The sequence below is a fragment of the Magnolia sinica genome, chromosome 5 (genome assembly GCF_029962835.1).
Source record: "Magnolia sinica isolate HGM2019 chromosome 5, MsV1, whole genome shotgun sequence".
NCBI lineage: Eukaryota > Viridiplantae > Streptophyta > Magnoliopsida > Magnoliales > Magnoliaceae > Magnolia > Magnolia sinica.
In genome coordinates, this window is record NC_080577.1 from 11,412,856 (window position 1) to 11,426,609 (window position 13,754).

Here is a 13,754-nt window from a genome sequence, read left to right on the forward strand (position 1 = left end):
TAATACCTCTGATCCCCTTGAGACGACCCATATCAACGACATGTTCCCTAATGAACAACTGTTCCGAGTCTCCCATTCACCTTGGTTCGCTGATATTGCTAATTATCTTGCTACAGGTGCCATACCGACACAGTGGACTGCATAAAATAAGAAGAAATTCTTCACCGAGGTGCGCAACTTTTTCTGGGATGATCCTTATTTATTTAAATATTGCCCAGACCAAATCCTAAGGAGATGTGTACCAGACAATGAGCATCAGAGCGTCATCTCCTTCTGTCACTCACAGGCCTGTGGTGGTCACTTTTTTGCTAAAAAGACCACGGCCAAGATTCTGCAGTGTGGCTTTTACTGGCCCACTATGTTTAGGGACACTCATGAGTTTTGCAAAGCTTGTGAGCGTTGTCAGAAATTAGGAGCATTGTCCCGTCGAAATATGATGTCTTTGAATCCCATCCTTATCATTGAAGCATTTGATTGCTGGGGCATCGATTTCATGGGACCATTCCCCCAATCGTTTGGAAATCTGTATATTTTGCTCGCCGTGGATTATGTCACTAAATGGGTCGAAGCGATTCCGTATCGAACTAATGACCATCGTACGGTCATTAAATTCCTAAAAGAAAACATCCTTTCTCAATTCGGAACGCCTCGAGCCATCATTAGTGATAGAGGCTCACACTTTTGCAATAAACCATTTGAGAGCTTAATGAAGAAATACGGTATCTCTTATAAGGTGAGCACCCCATACCATCCACAGACAAGTGGACAAGCTGAGATTTCCAATAGGGAGATCAAACATATCCTAGAAAAAACGGTTAACCCTGATCGTAAGGATTGGTCAATTCGATTGACCGATGCCTTATGGGCATACCGTACTGCCTTTAAAACCCCTATTGGAATGTCTCCCTTTAGACTTGTCTATGGGAAAGCTTGTCACTTGCCTATGAAACTGGAACATAAAGCGTATTGGGCGATCAAAAATCTTAATTTCAATCTGGACAACGCTGGCTCGCTACGCAAACTTCAATTGAATGAACTTGAGGAAATCCGGAATGATGCGTACGATAATTCGAGAATTTACAAGGACAGATGAAAGTATTTCATGACCAACACATTTTGCAAAAATCATTCACGCCTGGTCAGAAGGTCCTTTTGTACAATTCTCGATTACATCTCTTTCCGAGTAAGCTTCGATCTCGTTGAACTGGCCCTTACATTGTTGTTACTGTTTTTCCTCATGGGGCCATTGAGATAAGAGATCCCGACAATGGTAAGGAGTTTAAAGTCAATGGACATCGATTGAAACCATTTGTCGAGAAATTTGATTCAGAGGACATGTCCATACCTCTGACTGATCCTGTTTACCAGGATTGATCTCCTAGTGTGATGGAGGTATAGGTAGGTTTATCGCTTTCATAGGACTAGGGTAGTTGCTTTATCTGTCTGGCTGAAGACGGTAAACTTAGCGCTCCTGGGAGGCAACCCAGCTCTTTATTTCATTTCGTTAGTTAGTTCAATGTTTGTGGGTAACATTACTGCAAACCCTCACGAGACTCAAACTCGTCCACTAGGGGGCAACCTAAGGGTTTAAAGGCTTGTTGCATATGCTAAATGCAATCGAGAGTACCTGCGAAAGTGGTGTAGGTAGGATTTCATTTGTGCTATTTTTATTTTTATTTTTATTTTTGTTGGTTTCTCTCTTGTGCTGACCCGCTCTTACGTAGATATCTTTGAAAAACCTCTTGATTCTTTCGTCCAGGTACTATCTTTCCATCACTCCTCTTATATTTCCGTTGTCCCATGTGCATTGTATGTTTATTTCTTTTACATTGAGGACAATGTAGATTTTTGGTTGGGGGTGAGAGATTAGGTCACCTAATCAGCATTTTCTTGGTCTTGAACAAAAGTTGTGAAAGTTGTGAAAATTTTAAAAATTTTCTGACATTTTGTTGAATTTGAAGTGATTTTGACAACCATCCTGGATTTAAAATTACAAGATAAGTGAAGTTGGTAATTTATGACTCTTAGATTCAGTTATCTATTATATTAGATTTCACAGTTAAGTTTGAAGTGTTAATCTATAATTAGAAGTTTTAAACATTGATTGAGTTATGATTTCACATGTCACATCTCGCTTTCACATTAAGATTTCAGTTTGATATTAAAGGGTTAACTTGGTAATCACTAAGCATGTAAGGAACCAGCTTGGAAAATTTGTCCGTCATGATCAATTAAAAAAAAAAGAAAGAGAGATACCCTTGGAAAAGGTTAGGCGAATAATCTTCACCATAGGTTTGCTCCCCATAGGTGCGGATTCGATTCTCCTCTCCATCGATGAAAAAAATCAAAAGTGGGAAGAATAAAAAAGGAGAATTGTAAGGCAAATTCTGGTTTAGGTTTTGAGTGTCCTAAATACTGTTTTGATTATCAATGTTATCATAGAAACTATCTATTGGATTTCTTAATGATGATAAGCCGAGATTTCATTATACACTCATGATACTCATTGTTTAGAATTGTTCTAATTAATGCATAAATACTTTAAAGTTGATTATGAAATTTATTGTGCACTTGATTCCAAGAGGAAGTAATATCCAACATTCATGCATCTTAGAATTTTCGAATCTAGATTGCTTTTTAAAAAAAAAATCGCTTTAGTTCATAAAAATTGTCCTGTAATTCTCAACTTATTTTTGCATACTTTGCTCAGGACTAGTAAAATGTTGGTTGGGGGTTGTGTTGAGGGTCAAATATTGCATATCAGACCCAGTTGTTGCCTAGATTTATGAACATGGCACCGTTTAATAGCTCATTTTGATCATGTTTCTGTTGCAATGTGGAATTGCGAGTTGGGACTGGATCGGGATGCTAAAAGCATGGATTTAACGGTCTGAAGGCACCAAGGCAAGCGACAGACCCTAGGAGACCAAGATCGACAGATTTGCACGCTAAGGATCCAAGAAAATCGAGAAATTGAAGCTCAAGTGACCTGAAAAGTGTCCAAAATGCAAGATCATAGGGTTCCCACCATCTGATCAATTCAAAACTCCATACGTGGCCTGAAGACCATAAATGAACCGTACACGTAAAATTTTAGCTCCTGGATCACTGTGAAAGTGGCCCAACGGACAAATTAGCCCACAAATTACTAATCTGGGGCCCACCTGATATCTGGATATTCTCTGTTTTTGGGCTCAACTGTTTAAATGAGCTGACAAAACTGATAGACGGAGCGGATTTCTCAAAAACATCATAATGGACCCCACTGGAGTATGCGTGTGCATAGTGCATAAGTGCACTGGCTGTGCACAGAGATGAAAAGTCGATCAATCCGACTTCTGACCGGCTTCTTCTTCCTATTTAAACCAAAACGCAACAAAGTTTTACGCCGTGCATTGCGGTTTTGAGTTGTGGGCCCCACTCATCAACAAGTTCGAAGATCGGAACCATCCATTACATCTAGGACGTGGGTGTAACCCACGTCTAGGTGACCTTCTTCCCCCATGCAAGCGTATGCGCGTTTCCAGCCGTTAAACGCAGGATGGACGGCAGAAACGAAGATTCAGTGGGCTTCATCAACAGAAGAAAAAAATGCACCTTCCTGACTGAAATTTCTAGGGGAAACCAGTGGACGGCGTGGATTTCCCAAAACGAAAGCTATGTGGGCCCCACCATCAACCAGCGTAAGTGCGTAACGCACTCTGTTTCACAATCGGACGCCGTCCGGTTTTCACGGCGAGTTGTGCACTCGTGGGGGCGATCGGACGGCTGATCTGAGCCGTTCATCATGTAGATCTGCCAAAAATATCCCAGAGGACGTTGTCCTTTTGGAAGGAAAGCAAAGAAGAAGAAGAGTGGAAGGCTCCGAATTTGGCCGCTGTGCGTAAAGAAAGCTTCCGCAGTTGACTCGTCCGCGGACTCCAGCCTTCCGCACCGACCTCCTGGCTTTATATGAGGAAAAAGAAAAAGAGAGAGAAGGGCATCCACGGCTGGGACGTCAAGAGCAAGGCAAGAGAGAAAGAGAGGAAAACGGAGAGAGAAAGGGAAAAGAAAGGAAGGAAAAAGGGGCAGGGATCTAAGGCTTGGGGCTGGACGTCTGCATAGAGAGTTTGTTTTTAATTTTTATTTATTTATTATTAGTTGAGAGATCAAGCCCGATCATGTTGGGCTAAACCTCTTAGCTGGGGCTAAGAGGTGAAGCTTGTAGCCTGATGGGAGTTTTTTATGTTTTTTTTCTATTTAAACTGAACTGATGATGTTTCTAGTTTAATTAAAGGAATGTTTTTTTGTCTTTAATGGTCTGTTGTGACTGAAATTACAATGGATCTGCAATGGCCTTGAATATCTCTTTTTGTATATGACGTCAGGAAGCCCTGTTGTTCACCATCGTCTCCTGGGCATGGTCGGATGATGATACCCTTCCTAACTTTCATGCATTCTTGATTGGTTGATAATTAGTTTAATTCTGTTGTTTGCTTTGCCTCCTGGGCATGGATTGATGATGGAATCCATTCTAATTCATATACCTTTCATCTCTTTAAAAACTATTTTTTCAGTCTAGTTTAGATGATGATGGCATAAGATCTCTCTGATCCCTACAAGTGGATCCTCTGAATCCCTAGTTTCCTTCCCCTGAATTCCTTAAGTTTTACATTAATCTCTCACCATTATTCATCAATTTACAGTTAATTTTGATTGCATCTTAGGCTAGTTCTATTTCTACCTAGTTTCAGGAAACGTACAAGTTTCAGTCCCTGTGGATTCGACCTCGGTCTTACCGAGTTTATTACTACATCACAACCCTATACTTGGGGAGTGAACATACATGTGGTAAATAATCACGACTAACTTTTAAGACGGGAAAACATGTATATAAGGGGGTGCTAGAATATGTACATTCAGATGTACATGGCCCATTGTCCGTTGTTTTCGCTAGGATGTCATTATTTTTTGTCTCATTCATAGATGACTACTCCAGGAAAGTGTTTTTATTTCCTGAAAAATAAATATGATGTATTCGTCACATTCAATGTGTGGAAGGTGATAGAAACTGAAGATTCTAAAGATAGATAACAGCGCTGAATTATTCAACCAATTTCATAAGGATGAGGGGATTGTGTGAAATAATATAGTTAGGTACACACTAGAGCAAAATGGTGTGGTGGAATGGATGAATCGAACCCTCTTAAAGAAAGCCTGAAGCATGTTGAGCAATATCAGATTGGGCAAGCAGTTACAGACAAAGACCATTAACACAGCTCATTACCTTGTGAATTAATCCACATCAACATCGATAGACTGTAAGATTCTAAAGGAAGTGTAGAGTGGTTATGAGGTAGACTACTCACAGTTGTGGGTATTTGGTTTGATGCTTACTCTCATCTACCATCATTAAACTAGACCAAATGGTTAAGAAGTGAATTTTTATGAGCTATGGTGATGGTGAAATGGTATAGATTGTATGACCGAGTCACATGGAAGATCATAATTAGTCGACATGTCAAGTTTGATGAAGATTCTTTTTTCCGTAAGGAAGAACATAAGGAACTAGAAAAATCAGCGATCATTGATGTCAAGATTAAAAAGAAGATACAGAGCAACCACTACTCAAAAGAAACCCGCTAAGAGATTGCAGATTGCTAGTCAGATACAGGGATGACTTGAATATCGCATTCACCCTTATTATGGATGAGGGGGATCTGTATATCTTCTAAGAAGCATTAGATGTTTCTGATGCTGAGAAGTAGATGACGGTCATGCATGACGAGATTGATTCTCTGTATAAGAATAAGACATGAGAGTTGGTGGAACTTCTAGTCAAGAAAAAATCGATTGGTTGTAAATGGACTTACAAGAAAATGTACGATAGATACAAGGCAAGATTGATCACAAAAAGATGTATGTAAAAAGAGGGTATTAATTTCAATGAGATTTTTGCGCCTGTAGTCAGGCAAGTGTTTATCAATTTTGTATTGGCGTTGGTTGCTCAATACAACCTAAAATTGGAACAACTGTTTATAAAGACTACTTTCTTACATGGGGAGTTGGATAAGCAGATTTACATGAAGCAACTAAAATGATTTGAAGTAAAATGGGCTAAAAATAAAGTTTACAGGTTGAGAAGGTCATTATATAGCCTGAAACAGTCACCTAGGTAGTAGTATAAAAGGTTTGATCTTTCATAATGGGTCAACGATTTACCAGGAGTAAGTATGATCATTATGTTTACTACAAGACACTAGATGACAGATAGTTTACTGTATTGGTACTGTACATAAATGACATGCTTATCATCAGCCATAACAATTAAGTCTGACATTGATAAGTTGAAAACTCAGTTGTTGGAGACATTTGAAATGAAAGATATGGGGGCTGCAAAGAAGATTCTCGACATACATATTCACAGAGACAAATAGAGGAGCAGACTACGGTTATCACAAACTGAATACCTTGAGAATGTATTGATAAAGTTCAGTATGGACATGGCGAGACCGGTTAATACACCCCATACTACCAACTTTAAGCTTTCTTCTGAATAATATCCTACTATAGAAGAAGAAAAGCAAGTGATGTCTCATGTGCCCTGTTCGAGCATTGTCGATAGTTTGATGTATGCCATGGTTTTTATGAGACCTGATATTTCACGTGCAGTGGTTGTTGTGAGCAGATACATAGCTAATCCCGGCAAGCAACACTAGGAGGTAGTGAAATAATTGCTTCGGTATATTCAAGGTACAAGATATTACGTTTTGACATTTAAAAAGTTAGATGACAAGTTGATAGGCTATGTGGATGTTGATTACACAGGAAATGTGGATAAAAGGAGCGATTTTTGGCTACTCATTTGTGCTAATAGGTGGTACGATTAGTTGGATGTCGAAACTTCAGTCTGTTGTGGCTCTTTCGACAACCAAAGTTGAGCATATGGCAATGACAAAGGTGTTCAAAGAAGGTGTTTGGTTAAGAGGAATGATAAATCAGTTTGGGCTTCTACAGAAAGTTATGCTAGTCAATTGTGATAGCAAAAGCACACGATTAATTTGGCGAAGAACTTTATTTATCACTCTTGTACTAAATATATTAATGTGTGTCATCATTTTATCCAACGAGTGATTGAGGAAGACAGAGAGACTTTTGAGAAGATTCACACAAGCATAAATCCGATAGATATGCTTATGAAGGTGGTTCTTACAGAAAAGTTCAAGTTCTGTGTGACTTCTCTGGGCTTGGTGAGGACTTGACGAATACGAAGCGTGCACAAGAAGCGACGACGATGGTATAGCTTAGAGCTTAAAGCTTAGAGTTGTGGTTTGTGAAGATTGAAAGCATGGTGGAGATTGTTGTCCGATATCTTAAATTTGTCTGTAATCGAGTCTGTCAATAGGATTGATAGGCCACTCAATCCCATATAGAAAATCACAATTTTTGGCCTTTGCTCACTAGGCAACTTCTAGGTCCAAATCGATATAATCAAAGTTGGCTTCGATCCTATTGACAAACATCGATGGCACTTGATATGATCAAAGCTTCCATCGACCGACTTATGCAGTTTTGTAGAATTGTAGGTTTTGTTTTCTATTTCGGTTTTTAACCTATTAAAAAGTTTGTAGTCAGGAATTGGGGGAAGAAAAACGGGTCTAGGGCTTGTAGGGAATAAATGGAGTGCAAAGCTATGGTTTTTGTGATATTCGGGGTCTATTTTCGATCTATAAGCTCTTCCATCTCTTGTAAACAGTGATTTCATAGTGAATTCATTGTCGCTTTGTGCCGTGGTTTTTTTTTTTTTTTCCCGTGAGGGTTTTTCCACGTAAAACCTAGTGTTCCATTTTTTCCTGGTTTAATTGATTTTTTATTGTTTGATTATAACTCAGGTTGCTTCTGCGCGTCCCCCCAACAGAAGCAAGGTAATCTATCCTAGAGCAAGAAGTACACGGCAGTGGATTCGTTGGCCTGAAATTCTTCCGTTCTTGGAAATCATAGAGTTGTGTACAATGACATCCTAGGTGAAAAACAATCGAGAAAAGAACTGGGAGGATAAACAGAGATCAATGCAGGGCAGTTAAAGAAGGGAAATTGATATGGATACCCACACTGACTTTTAGGGAAATTGATATTGGATTTTGGAGGGAACGAAGATGAAGCAGACTTTGAGGCAAAGTACAAAATCGATTGCATGCAAACTGATCCAATAACTCATATTGTTCTACTTACTAAAACAACTGTATTAACTTCAAACCTGCTTAGGTGATGACCAGCGGAAGTTAAATACTGAGTTCATAGTCATTTACAGTTTTAGACAGCTTTTGATAGACAACCAGTGGTCCCATGCGAAGCGATGGACATGATTTATATGCAAAAGGAATTTAAAGAATATATATATATATATATATATATATATATATATATATATATATATATATATATAAGGGAAGGTTGGTATGGAGCAACATCAGGTTTGCAATGGTGGATAGAGATTTCGCGCAGGATAGGTGAAGGGAGCACAACTTGGGGATTTGTGGCCGTAGATCATCAGATCTCATGTGGGCCCACATTGAACAAATTACAAGATGCTTGGCTCAGCAGAGCCTGAAGGAAGTAGCTCACCACGAGATCATGGAAACTTCAGAAAAGATATTGTTAGTGTATCTGAAAAGAATAAAATAAAAATGGAAATCATTCATGATTGGATGATGAATCAAGCAACCACACTTAAACATGGCGTTTACCATTCCACGCAAGGTTGGCTCTGAGACGACAACCTGGGTAACTTGGATCCTTCCGACTTGGATGCTCAGGAGGAGTTCGAAAGAACCCAAGACAGATACCTAGTGCTTGCCATAACCAATATCCGTATCTATACTTAGTTAAAGTGGGTATTGATCAATGCATGCTAGAAACATGTAAATAAAAGGATGGCTATTCTCATATTATATTGTAGATAACTACAAAGGGAATGTCACTCTCCAATTTCAATACAATGTTGCTAGCAAATTAGAGGGGGGGAAAAGACCTCAAAATAAAGACTGTTTCAATGCTTCAACAAAGGGAAGCAGGAAAATTTTTGGATAAAAAATGTGCCAAGAAAAGAAGTTGAGATTTGACTGTTTTCACTTGTTTAGGATTTGTAATTTGGGTGGTAAATGAAGTAATGAATTGGACGGGGGAACAAAATATTTTCCTGCTTCCCAAACAGACCTTAAAGAACAACTGACAGCAGGAAAATTCAGCACCCACTGTAGACTACGCTTCGATTTAGTCAGTGGTAGTGGTTAACAACCTTCAAGATCTCCTTGGATGTGAGAGGTTAAAGACCACAAGGTAACACTAAGATGGGCCAGAAGGGAAAGTAGCAACTAGCATTAGACAAATAGAAAACCCATAATAGATCATTGCTTGACGCATAGAAGATAGACTTCGTTATCATGAAATATTAAAATAGTGAAAGAACTGAAGAAAATTGGTCATGCGTAAATTTATTATCACTTTTTTTTCTTCAGGCTAATATTATACAAAAGAAGCAAAGGAATTCCTGAAAGCCCCAACATCAATTTCGAATTTACTAATAGCAGGCAAAGCTTCTCTCAAAAGTTTTTGAGCATTGGCAAGCTGACATAACACTTGCATCTGTTCTAACACAAAGTAATTCCAATGCTCATGAGCAAGTGAGACTTGCATCTTCTTTTAATAGCCTTACATATACACATGCAAATATGACTTGCATCCTACTTAAAGTAACCTTGAATCACCTACTAATTCTAAGATCTTCCACGAACAATCCCAGTACTTTTCACTTCACCTGAATTTTCAAGCCTCAAAAATATTCCAGATTGGAAGTTCCAGGCACCACTATTGGTATTTCTCCTTTTAACCATCTACTTGAAGGACACAAACTGAAGGATTAGGGTTGTCCCATCGAGGAGATTTTCCAGGCATCGTCCGTCCATGGTTGTACGACAGAACAATGGTCTAGAACACAAGGCCCCACGTGTTGGAATTGAAAACCCAAGTACATTAATGAAAGCCTTGCATCAAGGATCCTATAATTCCTCTTTGTAAAATGCCCAACACTAAAATAATAGAGCAACAGGAACAGCATGCAAGTCAAAATCTCGTTACTGATCAAAGAAGAGGAACTGATGCTTTATCGAGTGTTCACGAACCCACCTAAACCAAAATACTATTATGATCCAAAAATTAATGAACAGGAGAAATTACTGTGACAACATCACAACGTTTTCCATTTACAGCAGATGCTCACAAAATAATAAGCTCAAAACAAGAAACGCATATATTACAAGATCCGACCAACCATACACCTCTTTGCTAAGTTGCATTATATAACAGAAAACAAGCAATTCAAAACCCATGAATTGAATGAACCAGCCAACATCAGGTTCTTTCAGCTGGACTGAGTTGCCCCATCTGCTCTGTCAGGTGATCTACACTCTTCTTATTCCACCAAAAGTTCCCAAATTCAGCTTGCTTGCTTCCACATTTTTTACTATCAGCATCCCTACTTTCTAACTGGACCTCACGAGTATCTGGCAAACCGGGTGTCTCTGTTAGGAACTGCTCCCAAAACACATCATTCTCCCCTGTGGGCGCAGCTGAACCTATGTTTGTCTGTTCCTTTGATGACTGGACCTCAATAGGAGCAGGCCTGGAATTCACATCTATCCAAGAGTCTTTAAGCTGATTGTCGGCAGGATGACAAATTGGAGAAATAGCAGGGCTTTCAACAAAACTCGTAGATTCTGTCAGATCTGGAGAGGAACGGATATCTCTCAAACGAGGTGAAGATGGGCGTATCTTAGGCGATTCTGGTTGTAAATTACTGTCTGGATCCCTGTATGATGTTAGAACTTCAGTAAGAACAACTGTCGAAGGCTGCCACTGCGTGCTACCACCATACACTTCTTCACCAGAAGCATGACCCACTCCACGAAAAAAATTCTCCCAGGAATTTATAGATGATTCCATCTTTTCAAATGGATCTGTGTTTAAGACGCGGACAGAAACAATATCCGATTTCTCTCTCGTTACTGCCTGGAAAGCCACATGCTCATCATCTTCAGTGTCATTGCCAAAACTATCAGGTTTTGGCAACCTTCTCTTCTTGTTATGGTTCTCAGACTGGTGCAAGAGGTTAGAGACAAACCCAGGTCTCTGCACAATTCTCATCAAGAAGTCCCTCATCTGCAGCTGACGGTGTTCCATGTGATGCAACCGCTCCTCCAAGGACTGCATCTGCAAATCTATTCCATGCTTCTGCTGATCGTTCCTTTGTACCTCCGAAAGAAGCATGTTTTTCTCATGTTTCAACCTCTCAATTACTTCCTCAAGCTCTTGCCTCTCTGCTCCAGATAACACTCCTGAAGAGTTGCCTTGTGCTTGGTGGTGCTGTTGGGAATGGCTATGTATTGGTTTGCGCCTGTGAATGTTCTTCAGAAGGTGTCTCTGACCTCTTATAAACTCATCATTTGCGAATTCCCACTGTTCAGGGTCTATTTTTCTAAATCCCTGGTTGAAGATGAAAGATAGTTTAAACTAAAGCAATTTAAAAAAGCAAAAAAAAAAAACTTCAAATATATGGGGAAAAAGTATTAAACAGATGATGAAAATTACTTCCATGAGTGTAATAGACAAAAAAAAAATAATAATAAATAAATAAATAAATAAAATGGACACTGCAGTCGAGAACTGCCCATTTTGTGCATCCCAGGAATGGGTGTTGTTAGGCAACACAACCACAGTGTCAGGTCGGCAAAACCGAAAATTGGAAGTCGTGGATTTGGCAGTGATTTGATCAATTCCGTATACTTATTTTAATTAATTTCAAGAAATTCATATTTTAAATAGTACTAGAGGGTTTATCATGTCAGCCACATGACACTAGCCTCATAGTTCTTCATCAAGAAGGGATGTGTTGATTATACATATTGGTAGAACCATGCCCAATTCAGACAAAAGATGAGAGAGAAAGATTGATTGATAGATAGATAGGTAGAGAGAGAGAGAGAGAGAGAGAGAGAGAGAGAGAGGAAATCAAGACATTTCCAGAGCTAAATCTATGGATCGTTGAACTACAGACAAAGGGGCTTCACCCATTTAAAAGAACCCCATGAAAATTGAGAGAAATAAACATCACTCTAGTATTTTGAAGTTCGAACTAGAGCACTGTCTCTGGCATAGAGTGGGGAATGGGAAAGAAAAAATAAATAAATAAATAAAACAGAGGAACTAATGGTTTTTTTTTTTTTTCAGATATATCCAACACTGCGAAGTTTTGGAAACTGATGCAGCTCATTTTTCAACTGTTCAAAAAAGAAAGTAAAAACGAAAAAAGAGAAAAAGCTATCAGAAACTACAAAAATGACAAAAAGAAGATGACAGAAAATTGCAAATACACAAAATCAGAAAAATTACTAGATTCAAATTGCACTAACTGAAACAGGCAGAAGCGTCTAGAAAACAACAAACAGAATTCCAACTATTAAAAAAAAAAAAAAAAATCAATCCTTAGAAAATCAGATTTTTCCAAGGGATGTTATGAATACAGAGAGACGCCAAAAAAAAAAAAACAGAAGAGACTTTTTCAATGGATTTTCAGTATTCAAAACAGGTGTCGGGTTCTGGCACCCATCTTATTCTTCTCCAATTACATATTCAGAACAAAGAATCACACCCAAGCAATTCCAAGGCTTAACTGATTGAGGTTCCCTGACATACCCAACTGAATTAAATCACAAAAATACAATTCAATCAAGTCAAATCACCAACTCATATCAGTTTTCCCAGTATACCCATAGAAATATAAAAAATAAGCCATCTAACCGCATTAAGATTCATTTTCACATTTAAATAAAAAAGGAATATAACATCAATTTCGACCCTATTCTCCAGTACAATTACCAAATATGGTAATTGCAATTTGGCTGTGTTTCCACATTTTTTAAATAACAACCGCAATTCAATTCAATAGTGCATCCAAACGCGGCAAGAACCATGCTTATAAAATCAAACAATTTAAAACAACTGCTTCTCCATCACTTACATACGTATTAAGCTGCCGGATGAAGCTGGAGAAATTGTTGTGTTTGAAGTACTTGGGTAGCAAATCTCTCGCAAAATCCAGTGGATTCCACACAACAAAGCTTTTACCACTTAAACTCCAAGAAACAACAGAATTCGTAGAAGGGTCGTCCACCATATCGTAAGTCTTCGTAAGAAAAGGCGGTGTCCCATTCGAGCCCTGCGATACATCCATCCCAAGACAGGAGAATAAAAAAACAAAGCTCTGAAAATCTCAGCGTTGGAAGCCCAAGAACCAGAAAAGCCAAACCATCTCCGGATCTCTAGATTCTTCTTTAACGCGATCCGGGACGGTTATTTCTGTTGGAGGGATAGAATCCAAATGAAACTGAAATTCAAGACTTCAATGATAGATGGAAAGCTGCTGTAAAGGGAAGGCCTTAAAAGGGGAAAGCTGGAAAAAAATATATATCAGAGGTTTTGTCTTTCTAAACCTTCTCGATCGTTTGTGGAATCTAGTAGATTTGATTTTTCTTCTGGAAGGAATTAGGGGTTTTAGAAGGGTTTTGGGATGATAGGATAAGGAAATTTCGTGGAAGGAAGGACGGATGGCCTTCCAAGGGTGTTGACTGGGAAATGGCTGTCTCTTGTCTTCTTCTCCTCAGGTCTTCAGAGACTGCGGGCTTTTCGTGCATGTCAAGTTGGGTTTCCGTCTGTCGCGA

General features: G+C 38.9%; 1 protein-coding gene across 1 annotated transcript; it reads right to left on the bottom strand.

Moving 5' to 3' along the window:
* Positions 1–10,149: 10,149 nt before the first annotated feature.
* Positions 10,150–13,492, bottom strand: LOC131245435 (heat stress transcription factor A-4b-like). Its single transcript, XM_058244905.1, has 2 exons — positions 13,055–13,492; positions 10,150–11,520 (listed from the first exon to the last, which is right to left on the bottom strand). The coding sequence occupies exons 1-2, from the start codon at positions 13,265–13,267 to the stop codon at positions 10,390–10,392; spliced, it is 1,344 nt and encodes a 447-aa protein (XP_058100888.1). The 5' UTR covers positions 13,268–13,492; the 3' UTR covers positions 10,150–10,389.
* Positions 13,493–13,754: the final 262 nt, after the last annotated feature.

What these genes read in the sequence shown, in the direction of transcription:
- LOC131245435 (XM_058244905.1), bottom strand. Translation starts at nt 13,267, where the DNA reads ATGGATGTATCGCAGGGCTCGAATGGGACACCGCCTTTTCTTACGAAG. An exon ending in TCCGGCAGCTTAATACGTAT is followed by an intron (nt 11,521 to 13,054) that starts GTAAGTGATGGA and finishes ATCTTCAACCAG; the next exon opens with GGATTTAGAAAAATAGACCC.